The 16,618-nt window shown below is 62.6% G+C and overlaps 1 protein-coding gene across 1 annotated transcript; it reads right to left on the bottom strand.

Moving 5' to 3' along the window:
• Positions 1–44: 44 nt before the first annotated feature.
• On the bottom strand, positions 45–16,216 carry LOC126653181 (GATA zinc finger domain-containing protein 14-like; the record flags this gene model as incomplete). The annotated part of the gene is made up of 4 exons (XM_050340702.1): positions 45–218; positions 3,671–3,912; positions 8,814–10,341; positions 16,145–16,216. Coding segments are annotated over 4 exons (1,986 nt in total), but the record flags the coding sequence as incomplete, so codon positions are not given.
• Between the last annotated feature and the right edge of the window lie 402 nt (positions 16,217–16,618).

Raw genomic sequence — 16,618 nt, 5'->3', positions numbered from 1 at the left:
GTCCCTTCCCCCTCCCCACCCCCCGCCCCTCCCCCGTACCTGCTCCTGTCCCAGCACGAGGACCCCGTGGGGTCTCAGGGGGTGCCCCGGGGCGAGACCCCCCCCCTGCCCCGCGGGACCCCGTCCTGGAAGCTGCTCCAGGTGCCCCCCGAGGCCGCCCAGGTGACACAGCCGTGGTGCCACCTCCCCGGGGAGGGGGACAGGGACAGGGCCACCGCCTGGGGGGGGGGAAAAAGGGTCAGGGACCCCCAAAATGACCCAAAATACACCCCAAATAACTCAAAATAACCCAAAATCCACCCCAAATAACCCAAAATCCACCCCAGGTGACACAGCCGTGGTGCCACCTCCCTGGGGAGGGGGACAGAGACAGGGCCACCGCCTGGGGGGGTGAAAAAGGGTCAAAGACCCCCAAAATACACCCCAAATAACTCAAAATACACCCAAAATATCCTAAAATAAACCCCAAATATCCCAAAATAACCCAAAATCCACCCCAAATATCCCCAAATCCACCCCAGGTGACACAGCCGTGGTGCCACCTCCCTGGGGAGGGGGACAGAGACAGGGCCACCGCCTGGGGGGGGAAAAAGGGTCAGGGACCCCCCCAGAGACCCCCAAAATAATCCAAAATCCACCCCAAATAACCCAAAATCCATCCCAGATCCCCCCCAGGTGACACAAAGGTGGTGCCACCTCCCCGGGGAGGGGGACAGAGACAGGGCCACCGCCTGGGGGGGTGAAAAAAGGGTCAAAGACCCCCAAAATACACCCTAAATATCCCAAAATATCCAAAAATAACCCAAAATCCACCCAAATCCACCCCAGGTGACACAGCCGTGGTGCCACCTCCCCGGGGAGGGGGACAGAGACAGGGCCACCGCCTGGGGGAAGGGGAAAAGGGGTCAGGGACCCCCGAAATACACCCAAAATATCCCAAAATACACTCAAAATATCCCAAAATCCACCCAAAATAACTCCAAATCCCCCCCAGGTGACACAGCCGTGGTGCCACCTCCCCGGGGAGGGGGACAGGGACAGGGCCACCGCCTGGGAGGGTGAAAAAAGGGTCAGGGACCCCCGAAATCCACCCCAAATATCCCAAAATATCCCAAAATCCACCCAAAATAACCCAAAATATCCTAAAATCCACCCCAGACCCCCCCAGGTGACACAGCCGTGGTGCCACCTCCCTGGGGAGGGGGACAGAGACAGGGCCACCGCCTGCGGGGGGTGGGACAACATCAGGGACCCCAAAAATAACCCAAAATACACCCAAAATATCCCAAAATAACCCAAAATATCCTAAAATCCACCCAAATCCACCCCAGGTGACACAGCCGTGGTGCCACCTCCCCGGGGAGGGGGACAGAGACAGGGCCACCGCCTGGGGGGGGGGGGAAAAGGGTCAGGGACCCCCCCAGAGACCCCCAAAATAACCCAAAATATCCCAAAATCCACCCAAAATAACCCAAAATCCATCCCAGACCCCCCCCCAGGTGGCGCAGACGTGGTGCCACCTCCCTGGGGAGGGGGACAGGGACAGGGCCACCGCCTGGGGGGGGGACACAGGGTCAGGGACCCCCCAAATACACCCAAAATACACCCTAAATATCCCAAAATTCACCCAAAATAACCCCAAACCCACACCAAACCCCTTTAACCCCCCAACCCCCCCTTTAAGCCCCCCTAAACTCCTCTCAGCCCCCCCAAACTTTCTCAAACTCCCCCCCAAATCCCCCTCAGACCCCCCAAACTCCACCCCAAACTTCCCTTTAAACCCCCCAAACTCCCCTATGAACCCCCGATATCTCCCCAAATCGTCCCCAAACTCCCTTTAAACCCCCCAAAATCCCCTCAAACCCCCTTTAAACCCCCCAAAACCCCCTTTAAAGCCCCCCAAATCCCCTTTAAACCCCCAAAACCCCATTTAACCCCCTCAACTGCCTTTAACCCCCCAAAACTCCCTTTAAACCCCTCAAACTCCCCTATAACCCCTCGATATCTCCCCAAATCCCCCAAACTCTCCTCAAACCCCCTTTAAACCCCCAAAATCCCTCAAACCCCCTTTAACCCCCCCAAACTCCCTTAAACCCCCTCAAACTCCCCTATAACCCCTCGATATCTTCCCAAATCCCCCCAAACTCCCTTTAAATCCCCAAAGCCCCTTTAAACCCCTCAAACTTTCTCAAAGCCCCCAAAACCCCTTTAACCCCCAAAACCCCCTCTAAACCCCTTCCCCACCTGATCATCGACGAGCAGCTCCATGGGGCGACCCCCCCAGGCGAGCAGGACTCCCCTCAAACCCCCTTTGACCCCACCAAAATCCCCTTTAAACCCCCCAAACTCCCCTCAAACCTCCTTAAAACCCCCCAAAACCCCCTTTGAACCCACAAAACCCCTTTAAACCCCCAAACCCCTTTAAACCCCCAAAACCCCTTCAAACCCCCAAATCCCTTTAAACCCCTCAAACTCCCCTATAACCCCGATATCTCCCCAAATCCCCCAAACTTTCTCAAACCCCCAAAATCCCTTTAACCCCCAAAATCCCACCTGGTCATCGACGAGCAGCTCCACGGGGTGGCCCCCAGGCGAGCAGGACAAGCCCGTTGGCTGCCCAGGGTCCCATAACCCCCAAACTCCCTCAAACCCCTTCGAACCCCCAAAACCCCTTTAAACCCCCTCAAACCCCTTTAAACCCCCAAACCCCTTAAACCCCTCCAAACTTTCTCAAACCCCCAAAATCCCCTTTAAACCCCTCAAACTCCCCTCAAACCCTGATCATCTCCGAATCCCCCAAACTCCTCAGACCCCTTAAATCCCCAAACTCCCTCAAAGCCCCAAGCCCCCAAGACGCTTTAAGCTGCTAAACTCGCCTATGACCCTCGATGGTCTCCATCAAACCCCCCAAACTCCCTCAAACCCCCTTTGAACCCCCAAAACCCCTTTAAACCCCCTCAAACCCCTTTAAACCCCCAAAACCCTTTAAACCCCTCAAACTTTCTCAAATCCCCCAAAATCCCTTTTAAACCCCCTCAAACTCCCTCAAACCCCTCGATATCTCCCCAAATCCCCCAAACTCCCCTCAAACCCCCTTTAAATCCCCCAAACTCCTCAAGCCCCTTTAAACCCCCAAAACCCCTTTAAACCCCTCAAACTCCCTATAACCCCTCGATATCTCCCAAATCCCCCAAACCCCTTTAAACCCCCAAACTCCCTTTAAACCCCTTTAAAGCCCCAAAGCCCCTTTAAACCCCCAAACCCCTTTAACCCCCAAACTCCTTTAAACCCCCAAACTCCCCCAAAACCCCTTTAACCCCCAAAATCCCCACCTGGTCATCGACGAGGCAGCTCCATGGGGCGGCCCCCAGGCGAGCAGGACGAGCTCGTTGGGCTGCCCGGGGTCCCATAACCCCCAAACTCCCCTCAAACCCTTTTAAACCCCCCAAATCCCCTTTAAACCCCCTCAAACCCCCTTTAAACCCCCAAACCCCCTTTAAACCCCCTTTAAACCCCCTCAAACTCCCCTATAACCTCCCGATATCTCCCCAAATCCCCCCCAAACTCCCCTCAAACCCCTTTTAAACACCCCAAACACCCCCAAACTTTCTCAAACCCCCAAACTTTCTCAAACCCCCCAAAATCCCCTTTAACCCCCCAAAATCCCCACCTGGTCATCGACGAGCAGCTCCATGGGGCGGCCCCCCCAGGCGAGCAGGACGAGCTCGTTGGGCTGCCCGGGGGCCGCGTACGAGAAGGGGGTCCCCAAATTCGGGGAGAGCCCCCCGGGCCGGAGCCAAAGACACGCCGAGAGCGCCCGCAGAGGCCGCCGCAGCGCGGGCCGGACACGCGCGAACATGTAATTGGTGCGGAGGGGGAAGGACACGCGGAAAAAGCGACCCACGGGGGAGCCTGAGGGGACAGGGGACAATACGAGGGTCGGGGGGGTCCAAAAACCCCATCCCTGGGGGAAGGGACACCTGGAAATCCCCGCGTGGGGACCCCCGAGCCTGTGGGGACACGGAATGGGTGGGGAAGGGGGGGAAGGACACGCGGAAAAAGCGACCCCCGGGGGAGCCTGGGGGGACAGGGGACAATGATCGGGTCGGGGGGTCCAAAAACCCCATCCCTGGGGGAAGGGACACCTGGAAATCCCCGCGTGGGGACCCCCCGAGCCTGTTGGGTACATGTAATTGGTGCGGAGGGGGAAGGACACGCGGAAAAAACGACCCACGGGGGAGCCTGGGGGACAACACGAGGGTCAGGGGGCGGGGGGGCTCGGAGGGGTCCAAAAACCTCAGGGGTGCCACCCCTGGGGAAGGGTGGGGTCCCGTGGGGACCCCCCGAGCCTGTGGGGTGCGAGGGGGAGGGAAAAAGCGACCCACGGGGGAGCCTGGGGAGACAGGGGACAATAATTGGGTCGGGGGGGCTCGGAGGTCAAAATCCCTCCTGGGGGTCCCCAGCCCTCAATCCCTGGGAAAGGACACCGGGACCCCCGTGGGGACCCCCGAGCCTGCAGGGACGTGTGATGAGTGGGAAGGGGGAAGGACACGAGGAAAAAGCGACCCACGGGGGAGCCTGAGGACAGGGGACAATGATCGGGTCGGGGGGGCTCAGGGGTCCAAAAATCCCAGGGGTGCCACCCCTGGGAAAGGATACCCAGAAACCCCCGTGGGGACCCCTGAACTTGTGGGATGCAGGGAGGGGAAGGACACGCGGAAAAAGCGACCCACGGGGGGCCTGGGGACAGGGGACAATAATGGGGGGGCTCGAGGGTCCAAAAATCCCACCCCTGGGAAGGGACACCCAGAGACCACCCCCTCGCGTGGGGACCCCCGAGCCTGTGGGGTGCCACTTTTGGGGAAGAACACGCGGAAAAAGCGACCCACGGGGAGCCTGGGGGACAGTGGACAACACGAGGGTCGGGGGGGCTCGGAGGGTCCAAACCCTCTGGGGTCCCAGCCCTAATCTGGGAAGGACAGGACCCCGTGGGGACCTCCCAGCCTGTGGGGACACGGATGGGTGGGAGGGAAGACACGCGGAGCGACCACGGGGAGCCTGGGGGACAGGGGACAATAATTGGGTCGGGGGGCTCGGGGGTCCAAAATCCTCCTGGGGTCCCCAACCCTCAATCCCTGGGAAAGGACACCCGGACCCATGTGGGGACCCCCTGAGCCTGCAGGGACGTGTGATGAGTGGGGAAGGGGGAAGGACACGAGGAAAAGCGACCCACGGGGGAGCCTGAGGGACAGGGGACAATGATCGGGTCGGGGGCTCTGGGGGTCCAAAAATCCTGGGGTGCCACCCTGGGGAAAGGATACCCAGAAACCCCTCGTGGGGGACCCCTGAACTTGTGGGATGCAGGGGAGGGGAAGGACACATGGAAAAAGCGACCCACGGGGGAGCCTGGGGGACAGGGGACAATGATTGGGGGCTGAGGGGGTCCAAAATCCCACCCCTGGGGAAGGGACACCCAGAGACCACCCCCTCGCGTGGGGACCCCCTGAGCCTGTGGGGTGCCACTTTTGGGGAAGAACACGCGAAACGACCCACGGGGGAGCCTGGGGACAGTGGACAACACGAGGGTCGGGGGCTCGGGGTCCAAACCCTCCCTAGGGGTCCCCAACCCTCAATCCCTGGGGGAAAGGACACCCAGGACCCCCGTGGGGACCTCCCGAGCCTGTGGGGACACGGAATGGGTGGGGAAGGGGGAAGGACACGCGGAAAGCGACCCACGGGGAGCCTGGGGGACAGGGGACAATAATTGGGTCGGGGGGCTCGGGGGTCCAAAATCCCTCAATTCGTGGAGGAAAAGGACACCCAGGACACCCAGAGACCACCCCCTCGCGTGGGGACCCCCTGAGCCTGCAGGGACGTGTGATGGGTGGGGAAGGACACATGGAAAAGCGACCCCCGGGGAGCCTGGAGGGACAACACGAGGGTCAGGGGGCGGGGGGCTCGGAGGGGTCCAAAATCCCGGGGTGCCACCCCTGGGGAAGGGACACCCTGAAATCCCCGCGTGGGGACCCCCGAGTCTGCAGGGACGTGTGATGGGTGGGGAAGGGGGAAGGACACGCGGAAAAGCGACCCCCGGGGAGCCTGGGGGACAGGGGACAATGATGGGGTCGGGGGGCTCGGGGATCCAAAATCCCTCAATCCCTGGGGAAAGGACACCCAGAGACCACCCCCCCCTCGCGTGGGGACCCTCGAGCCTGTGGGATTCCCCCCCCGGGTCAGGGTGGGCTCGGGGGGGTCCAAAAACCCCCGGGGGTGCCACTTTTGGGGGAAGGACACGTGGAAAAAGCGACCCACGGGGAGCCTGAGGGACAGGGGACAATGATCAGGTCGGGGGTCCAAAACCCCGGGGTGCCACTTTTGGGGAAGGGACACCCTGAAATTCCCCGTGGGGACCCCCGAGCCTGTGGGGTGAGAGGGGAGGGGAAAAGCGACCCCCGGGGAGCCTGAGGGGACAGGGGACAACGATCGGGTCGGGGGGGCTCGGGGTCCAAAACCCCTCCCTGGGGGTCCCCAACCCTCAATCCCTGGGGAAAGGACACCCAGGACCCCCGTGGGGACCCCCGAGCCTGTGGGGTGAGAGGGGAGGGAAAAGCGACCCCAGGGGAGCCTGGGGACAAGGGACAATAATTGGGTCAGGGGTCCAAAAACCCCAGGGTGCCACTTTTGGGGAAGGACACGCGGAAAAGCGACCCCCGGGGAGCCTGAGGGGACAGGGGACAATAATCGGGTCGGGGGGCTCGGGGGTCCAAAACCCCCTCCCCTGGTGGTCCCCAACCCTCAATCCCTGGGGAAAGGACACCCAGGACCCCCGTGGGGACCCCCCGAGCTTGTGGGGACACGGAATGGGTGGGGAAGGGGGAAGGACACGCGGAAAAGCGACCCCGGGGAGCCTGAGGGACAGGGGACAATAATTGGGTCGGGGGACTCTGGGGTCCAAAACCCCGGGGGCCACTTTTGGGGAAGGACACGCTGGAAAAGCGACCCACGGGGGAGCCTGAGGGGACAGGGGACAATGATCGGGTCGGGGGGCTCGGGGGTCCAAAACCCCATCCCTGGGGGTCCCCAACCCTCAATCCCTGGGGAAAGGACACCCGGGACCCCCGTGAGGACCCCCTGAGCCTGTGGGGACACGGAATGGGTGGGGAAAGGGGAAGGACACGCGGAAAAGCGACCCCGGGGAGCCTGCGGGGAGACGGGACAATGATTGGGTCGGGGTCCAAAAACCTCCGCGGGTGCCACCCCTGGGGAAAGGATACCCAGAAACCCCTCGTGGGGACCCCTGAACTTGTGGGATGCAGGGGAGGGGAAGGACACGCGGAAAAGCGACCCTGGGGAGCCTGAGGGACAGGGGACAATACGAGGGTCGGGGGGCTCGGGGGGTCCAAAAATCCCGGGGGTGCCATCCCTGGGGAAGGGACACCCTGAAATCCCTCGCGTGGGGACCCCCGAGTCTGCAGGGACGTGTGATGGGTGGGAAGGGGGAAGGACACGCGGAAAAGTGACCCACGGGGGAGCCTGGGGGACAACACGAGGGTCAGGGGCGGGGGCTCGGAGGGGTCCAAAACCCCCGGGGGTGCCACCCCTGGGGGAAGGGACACCCTGAAATTCCCCCGTGGGGACCCCCCCGAGCTTGGTGGGGACACGGAATGGGTGGGGAAGGGGGGGAAGGACACGCGGAAAAAGCGACCCGCGGGGGAGCCTGAGGGGACAGGGGACAATAATCGGGTCGGGGGGGTCCAAAAACCCCATCCCTGGGGGTCCCCGGCCCTCAATCCCTGGGGGAAAGGACACCCGGGACTCCCGTGGGGACCCCCCCGAGCCTGTGGGACCCCCACCCTGGGTCAGGGTGTGGTCGGGGGGGTCCAAAAACCCCCACGGGTGCCATTTTTGGGGGGGTCCTCAACACCCCCTGGGGGTCCAAAAACTCCGGGGGTGTCACCCCTGGGGGGTCTCCAATCCCTCCATCCCTGGGGGGGGGTCCCAATTTTGGGGGTCCCAATTCAAGGGGTTCTCAACCCCTCCATCACTGGGGGGGTCCCCAAAACCCCCAGGGGGTCCCAACTTTGGGGGTCCCAATTTTGGGGGTCCCCAATTCAGGGGGGTCCCCAATCCCTCCATCCCTGGGGGGGTCCCCAATTCAGGGGGTGCCATTTTTGGGGGTCCCCAATCCCTCCACCCCTGGTGGGTCCCAACTTCGGGGGTCCCAATTCAAGGGGTCCCCAATTCCTCCATCCCTGGGGGTCCCAATTTTGAGGGGTCCTCAATTCATGGGGTCCCAATTTTGGGGGTCTCCAATTCAGGGGGTCCCCAATTCCTCCATCCCTGGGGGGTCCCAATTTTGGAGGTCCCAATTCAGGGGATCCCCAACCCCTTCATCCCTGGGGGGGTCCCCAATTCAGGGGGTGCCATTTTTGGGGGTCCCCAACCCCTCCATCCCTGGGGGGGTCCCAATTCAAGGGGTCCCAATTTAGGGGCTCCCCAACCCCTCTATCCCTGGGGGGTCCCCAATTCAGGGGGGTCCCCAATCCCTCCATCCCTGGGGGGTCCCCAATTCAGGGGGTGCCATTTTTGGGGGTCCCCAATTCAGGGGGTCCCCAACCCCTTCATCCCTGGGGGGTCCCAACTTTGGGGGTCCCAATTTAGGGGGGTCCTCAATTCAGGGGGTCCCAATTTTGGGGGTCCCCAAACGCCCCCTCCCTCCATTCCTTGGGGGTCCCCAATTCAGGAGGTCCCCAATTCAGGGGGTCCCAATTTTGGGGGTCCCCAATTCAGGGGGTCCCCAACCCCCCCCTCACCCTGATGCTCCTCCTCTTCCTCTTCCTCCTCCTCTTCTTCCTCCTCCTCCTCCTCCCCTCCCCCCTGGTGGTTGCCATGGCGACGCCCCCAGGGCTGTGGATGGGCTGGGTTGCCATGGAGACGGCCCTGGGGGTGACGGTTGCCATGGTTACCGCCCAGGTTGCCATGGAGACCCTCCAGGAGGTTGTGCTTGGGTTGGTTGCCATGGAAACCGGGGGGATGGAGGAGGTTGCCCAGGGCTTTGCTGTGGTTGCCATGGAAACCCTGCAGGAGCTCCTGGAGCTTGGAGGGGTTGCCATGGTGACCATGATGGGGGTTGCCATGGAGACCCTCGTGGTGGTTGCCGTGGTTGCCATGGTGACCCAGGGGGTGGTGGTTGCCATGGAGACCCTCGTGGTGGTTGCCATGGAGACCCTCAGGATGCTTCTCATGGGGGTCCCCATGGTGACCGTGGTGGTGGTTGCCATGGAGACCCTCGTGGTGGTCCCCATGATGCTTCTCGTGGTTGCCATGGAGACCATGATGGTTGCCATGGAGACCCTCGTGGTGGTTGCCATGGAGACCCTCAGGATGCTTCTCCTGGTGGTCATCATGGTGGTCGTTGCCATGGTGACCATGGAGACCATGGGGATGTTTCTCATCATGGTGGTTGCCATGGAGACCGTGGTGGTTGCCATGGAGACCCTCGTGATGCTTCTCCTGGTGGTCACCGTGGTGGTTGCCATGGAGACCCTCGTGGTGGTCCCCGTGATGCTTCTCGTGGTGGTGCTGGTTGCCATGGTGACCGTGGAGACTGTGGTGGTTGCCATGGTGGTTGCCATGGAGACTGTGATGCTTTTCATGGTGGTGGTTGCCATGGAGACCCTCGTGGTGGTTGCCATGGAGACCCCCGTGGTGGTTGCCATGGAGACCCTCGTGATGCTTCTCCTGGTGGTCACCGTGGTGGTCTCCATGGTGACTGTGGTGGTTGCCATGGAGATTGTGATGCTTCTCATGATGATCATCATGGTGGTTGCCACGGTGACCATGGTGGTTGCCATGGAGACCCTCGTGATGCTTCTCACCATGGTGGTTGCCATGGAGACCATGGTGGTTGCCATGGAGACCCTCATGATGCTTCTCATGGTGGTGGTCGCCATGGTGGTTGCCATGGAGACCCTCGTGGTGGTCTCCATGGTGACCGTGGTGGTTGCCATGGAGACCCTCATGATGCTTCTCCTGATGATCACCATTGTGGTTGCCATGGAGACCATGGTGGTTGCCATGGAGACCCTCATGATGCTTTTCATGGTGGTGGTTGCCATGGTGACCGTGGTGATGGTCCTGGTGGTCTCCATGGTGGTCTCCGTGGTGGTCTCCGTGGTGGTTGCCGTGGTGGTTGCCATGGTGACGGGAGCCGTTGCCATGGAGACGCAGCTGCAGCTCCAGGGCCCCGATTTTCTTCTGCAGGGCCTCGCGCAGCCCCGACGCCTTCCCGCCCTGGGGGGGGGCCAGGGGGGGCCATGGGGGGACCCCCAGAACCCCAAACTGACCCACAGACCCCTCAGGGGACCCCCAGACCTCCCAGTGACCCCCAGACCTCCCAGTGACCCCCAGACCCCAAACTGCCCCATGGACCCCCAAACTGACCCACAGACCCCTCAGGGGACCCCCAGACCTCCCAGTGACCCCCAGTGACCCCCAGACCCATAAACTGCCCCATAGACCCCTCAGGGGACCCCCAGACCTCCCAGTGACCCCCAGTGACCCCCAGACCCCCCCAAACTGACCCACAGACCCCTCAGGGTACCCCCAGACCTCCCAGTGACCCCCAGACCTCCCAGTGAGCCCCAGACCCCCAAACTGACCCACAGATCCCTCAGGGGACCCCAGACCTCCCAGTGACCCCCAGACCTCCCAGTGACCCCCAGACCCCCAAACTGACCCACAGACCCCTCAGGGGACCCCCAGACCCTCCAGTGACCCCCAGACCCCAAACTGCCCCATGGACCCCCAAACTGACCCACAGACCCCACCCAGACCCCAAACTACCCACCCAGACCCCAAACTGCCCCATGGACACCCAAACTGACCCACAGACCCCTCAGGGGACCCCCAGACCTCCCAGTGACCCCCAGACCCCCAAACTGCCCCATGGACCCCACCCAGACCCCCAAACTGCCCCCAGACTCTCCCCAGTGACCCCCAGGGACCCCAGACCCCCAAACTACCCCATAGAACCCCCAGTGACCCCCAGTGACCCCCAGACCCCCAAACCACCCCCAGACCCCCAGTGACCCCCAATTGACTCCTAATCCCTCCCAGTGACCCCCATTGACCCCCAGACCCCAAACCACCCCAGTGACCCCCAATTGACCCCTAACCCCTCCCAGTGACCCCAATTGACCCCAGCCCCCTCAATGACCCCTCAACCCCCAAATTCCCCACAGACCCCCAACTCCCCTCCCCTCCCCCAGCCCTCCCCCTCCCCGGGCTATTTTGGCCTCATTAATCCCCCGGGTTAATCAGCTCCAGGTTAATGAGGTCAAGGGGGAGGGGCATGTCTGGGACTCCCCTCCCCCTTCCCCTCCCCTTCCCCTCCCCCTCAAAGCGGATCAGGGGTAAAGCCGCGAGGAGGGGAGGTGAACCTCCCAGACCCCTCCCCTTTCCTCCCCCTCTCCCTTCCCCTCCCTCTTTTCCCTCTCCCTCCCCTCCCCTTTCCCTCCTCTCTCCTTCCCCTCCCTCTTTCCCTCTCCCTCCTTTCACTTTCCCTTCCCTCTCCCTCCCTTTCCTCCCTTTTCCCTTTCCCTCCTCTCCCCCCTCCCCTCCTCCCTTCTCTCCTCCCTTCTCCCCTCCTTTTCATTTCTCCTTCCCTCTCCTCCTTCCCCTCCCTCTTTCCCTCTCCCTCCCTTTCTCACCTTCCCCTCCCTTCTCTCCTCCCTCTCCCCTCCTCTTTTCCTCCCTCTTTTTCTCTCTCCTCCCTCTCCCCTCCCTCTCCCTTCCCCTTCCCCTCCCTCTCCTTCCCCTTTTCCTCCCTCTCCTCCTTCTCCCCACCCCTTCCCTCCTCCTCTCCTCCCTCTCTCCTCCCTCCTCTCCCCCCTCCTCTCCTCTCCTCTCCTCTCCTCTCCTCCTCTCTCCTCCTCCTCTCCTCTCCTCTCTCCTCCCTCCTCCTCCCCTCCTCCTCCCTCCCTCTCCTCTCCTCCTCTCCCTCCTCCCCTCCCTCCCTCTCCTCTCCTCCCTCCTCCCCTCCTCTCCTCTCCCCTCCCTCCTCTCTCCTCCTCCTCCTCCTCCTCCCTCTCCTCTCCTCTCTCCCTCCTCCCTCTCCTCTCCTCTCCTCCTCTCTCCTCCTCTCCTCCTCCCTCTCCCCTCCCCTCCCTCTCCTCCTCCCTCCTCCCTCCTCTCCCTCCTCCTCCCTCTCCCTCTCCCCTCCTCCTCTCCCTCTCCTCTCCCCTCTCCTCTCCCTCTCCCTCTCCTCCCTCTCCTCTCCTCTCCTCCTCCTCTCCTCTCCCCTCCCTCTCCTCCCTCTCCCCTCCCTCCCCTCCTCTCCCTCTCCCTCTCTCCTCTCCTCCTCTCCTCTCCCTCCCCTCTCCTCTCCTCCTCTCCTCTCCTCTCTCCTCCCTCCTCCCTCTCCCTCTCCCCTCCTCTCTCCTCCTCTCCCTCTCCTCTCCTCCTCTCCTCCTCTCTCCCTCCCTCCTCCTCTCCCTCTCCTCTCCTCTCCTCTCCCTCCTCTCCTCCCCTCTCCTCCTCTCCCCTCCCCTCCCTCCCTCTCCTCCTCTCCCCTCCCTCTCTCCTCTCCTCTCCTCTCTCCTCTCCCTCCCTCTCCCTCTCCCTCTCCTCCTCTCTCCTCTCCTCCCTCCCCTCCCCTCCTCTCCCTCCCTCCTCTCCCCCCTCTCCTCCTCCCTCTCCCCTCCCCTCCTCCTCCCTCTCCCTCCCTCCTCTCCTCCTCTCCCCTCCCTCTCCTCCTCCTCTCTCTCCCTCTCCCTCCTCCCTCTCTCCCCTCTCCCCTCCTCTTCCTCACCTCTCCCCTCCCTCTCTCCTCTCCCTCCTCCTCTTCTCCTCCCTTTCCCCTCCCTCTCCTCCTTCTCCCCTCCCCTTTTTCTCACCTTTCCCTCCCCTCCCCTCCTTTTCCTCCTTCTCCCCTCCCCTTTTCTCACCTTTCCCCCTCCCTCCCCTCCCTCTCCCCTCCCCTCCCTCCTTTCCTCCCTCTCCCTCCCCTTTCCCTCCTTTCCCCTCCCTCTTTCTCCTCTCCCCTCCCTTTTCCCCTCCCCTCACCTGCAGCCTCCTCAGCCTCTCCTCAGCCCCTCCAGGGCTCTCAGCGACTCCTTCCTCCTCCTCCTCCTCCTCCTCCTCCCCCTCCCCCTCCCCGTGGGGAGTCCGTAGGAGTGGGGAGGGGTGCTGTGGGTGTTGGGGGAGGTCGGAGAGGAGGGTCCTGGCACCGTGCCAGCTTGGCCTGCCATCTCCCTGCCCGCCTCGCTGCGCCAGCTCCGCCTCCCGCGCCCGCACCAGCAGCTCCCGCAGCCACAGCACCTCCCCCTCCCCTCCCCACCCCTCCCGACCCTCCCCTGCCACCCCCGCCCTCCCCCCCGCGGCCGCCCCGGGGAGGGCGTGCACGAAGCGCGGGGAGGGGCCTCGCAGGGGAGGGGGAGGGGAGGAGGAGGAGGAGGAGGGGAGGGATGGGGGGAGGAGGGAGGAGGAGCATGGTGGGTGTGGGTGGGGGTGGGAGTGTTGGAGGCTGGAAAGGGGAGGGGGAGGAGGAAGAAGAAAGGGGGTGGTTAGAAGGAGGGAGGGAGGCGATGGGAGGAGAGACCCCTCCCCACACACCTGAGACCCCTCCCCACACCTGAGACCCTCCCCCACACCTGAGACCCCTCCCCATCACAGACACACACTGAGACCCCTCCCCATCTAGACCCCTCCCCCACCTGAGACCCCTCCCCACACCTGAGACCCCTCCCCATCACAGACACACCTGAGACCCCTCCCCCACACCTGAGACCCCTCCCCATCACAGACACACCTGAGACCCCTCCCCATCTAGACCCCTCCCCCACCTGAGAGCCCCTCCCCACACCTGAGACCCCTCCCCCATCACAGACACACCTGAGACCCCTCCCCACACCTGAGACCCCTCCCCCATCACAGACACACCTGAGACCCCTCCCCCTCCTGGACACACCTGAGACCCCTCCCCCACCTGAGACCCCTCCCCCATAAAAACACACCTGAGACCCCTCCCCCAATCTGAGACCCCTCCCCCTCTCCCAGGTGTGTCACCTCCTCTCCCCCTCGTGCCCCTCCCCCTCCTCCTCCTCCAGGGTCTCTCCTTCCTCCCCTCCCCCTCATTCTTCCCCTCCCCCTCACCTGTGTCCCCCCCGCCCCTCCCCCTCACCTGCGTCCCCCCCGCCCTCCCCTCACCTGTGTCGCCCCCTCCCCTTTCCCGCCAGCGGCCGCCGCCTTGCTCAGTTCCTCTTAATGGTCTTTACTGGGATTTACTGGGAGGGGGAGGAGCGAGGAGGGATCAGACGGCTCAGGGAGGGGGAGGGGCAGCTCAAGGAGGGGAGGGGGAGGACGAGGAGGAGCAGCTGGGACCAGTGAGGGGGAGGGTCTTCTCTCCCAGTTCAAACCAGTACGGACCAGTTTGTGAGGTCTTTCCCTCCCAGTTCAAACCAGTATGGACCAGTTTGGGGTCCCTCCCTCCCAGTTCGAACCAGTTTGAGGGGTCCTTCCCTCCCAGTTCAAACCAGTACGGACCAGTTTGGGGGTCCCTCCCTCCCAGTTCAAACCAGCTTGGGGTTCCCAGTTTCCCCCAGCCCCTCCCAGTCCAAACCAGTTGCACTCCCAGTACAATCCAGACCGGTAATATTTTAATGCCCCTCCCCCTTTCATCTTCCCGCCCCTCCCCACCCCTCCCCACCCTCGCCCCTCCCCCACCTCCAAATCCGCCCCTCCCCAGCCCGAGGGGGGAGGGAGGTCGTGCCAGGACCCCCAATTGGGGAGTGGGGAGGGCAGAGTGAGAGTTGGGGGAGAACCTCAAACCCCCAAAATTTGGCACCGGGTGGGGAGGGGCCCCTCGACCCTCCCCACCCCCAAAAGTAGAAAAAAAGGGGAGGGGAAGGGGGACAAACAGCCCCTCCCCCAAATTGGGCCCCCGACCCTCCCCAAATTTGGGGGCGGGAGGAGGAGGGTTCAGGGTGTGGGGAGGGGCTTCTGGACCTCCCCTCCCCCAAAAAAAGGGGTCAGTTCTCGATAGGGGCTGGAAAATAAAAAGGGGGGAGGGAGGGAAGGAGGAGGGTCAGGGACCCTCCCCACCCCCCAAAAAAATTTCCCTACCCCAAAATATCTTAAAGACCCCCCAAACCCCAGAATTTGACCCCAGACCCCCAAAATCCCTCAGGACCCCCAAAATCCCTCCAGGACCCCCACCCACCACCACAGTCCCCCAAATCCTCCCCAGGACCCCCAAAATCCCCCAGAATCTCCCTCAGACCCCCAAATTTGAACCCCAGGAGCCCCCAAAACCCCCAAATTCCCTCAGGATCCCCAAATCCCCCAGGACCCCAAAATCCCCCCAGGACCCCCAAAATCCTCCCCAAAACCCCCAAATCCTCCCCAGGACCCCCAAAACCCCCAAATTCCCCAAAATCCCCCAGGACCCCCAAATCCCCCAGAACCCCCAAAATCCCCCCAGAATCCCCCAAAATCCCCCAGGACCCCCAAATCCCTCCCAGGACCCCCAACCCCGGATCCCCCTAAACCCCCAAAATCCCCCAGGACCCCCAAAATCCCCCAGGACCCCCAAATCCCCCAAAGCCCCCTCCCCACTCACAGGGCCGTGGGTCTCTCGGTCTGGGGGGCCCCGGGAGCTCCAGGCAGGGAGACGACGAATCGAGACCCTCCCCACCCAGGGGGCTCAGGGAGTCTCCCCCTCCCCCTCCTCCTCCTCCTCCTCCTCCTCCCATTCCAGCAGCACCCCTGAAAGGGGAAGGGCAGCGTCAGGACCCCAGACCCCCAAAATCCACCCCTGACCCCCAAATTCACCCCCAAAACCCCAAAAATCCTCAACCCCCCCACCCCAGACCCTCTCAAAGCCCCCAAAATCCCCAAATCCACCCCAAAATCACCCTAAAATCACCCCCAAAATCACCCCCAAATCCACCCCAGACCCCCCAAATCCATCCCAGACCCCCCAAATCCCCCAAATCCCCCCAAATCCCCCAAAATCCCTCCCAAAATCCCCCAGGACCCTCCCAGACCCCCCTTGCTCAGGGACCCCTCAATAATTCAAAGACCCCCCATAAATCAGGGACCCCCCAGACCCCCCTTCCTCAGGACCCCCAAATGCCCCCGTTACCCACCCGAGCCGCCAGGGCATCGCGGAGCCCTCGGGGCCGCTCTGGCCGCTCAACTCGTTGGTCGGAATCTCCTGCAGGGAGGGGCGGAGCTAGGGTGGCCACGCCCCAGGACCCCCAAATCCACCCAAATTCACCTCCAAAATCCACCCCAAGGACCCCCAAATTCCCCCAAAATCCCCAAATCACCCAAATTCCCCCCCAAATCCACCCAAATTCACCTCCAAAATCCACCCCCAAGGACCCCCAAAATCCCCTCTTGGAGACACCAAAATCACCCAAATTCCCCCCCAAAATCCACCCCAAAATCCACCCAAATTCCCCCCCAAAATCCACCCAAAATCCACCCAAATTCCCTCCCAAACCCCACTCAAATTCCCCCCAAAATCCACCCAAATTCACCCCCAAATCCACCCAAATTCCCCCCAAAATCCACCCAAATTCACCCCCAAAATCCACCAAAATTCACCAAATTC

Source organism: Myiozetetes cayanensis, unplaced genomic scaffold (genome assembly GCF_022539395.1).
Source record: "Myiozetetes cayanensis isolate MyiCay16 unplaced genomic scaffold, myiCay2020 scf939, whole genome shotgun sequence".
In the NCBI taxonomy this organism is placed as follows: domain Eukaryota; kingdom Metazoa; phylum Chordata; class Aves; order Passeriformes; family Tyrannidae; genus Myiozetetes; species Myiozetetes cayanensis.
Note: the sequence above shows the minus strand (reverse complement) of the source record. Positions and strands in the feature narration are given on the sequence as shown.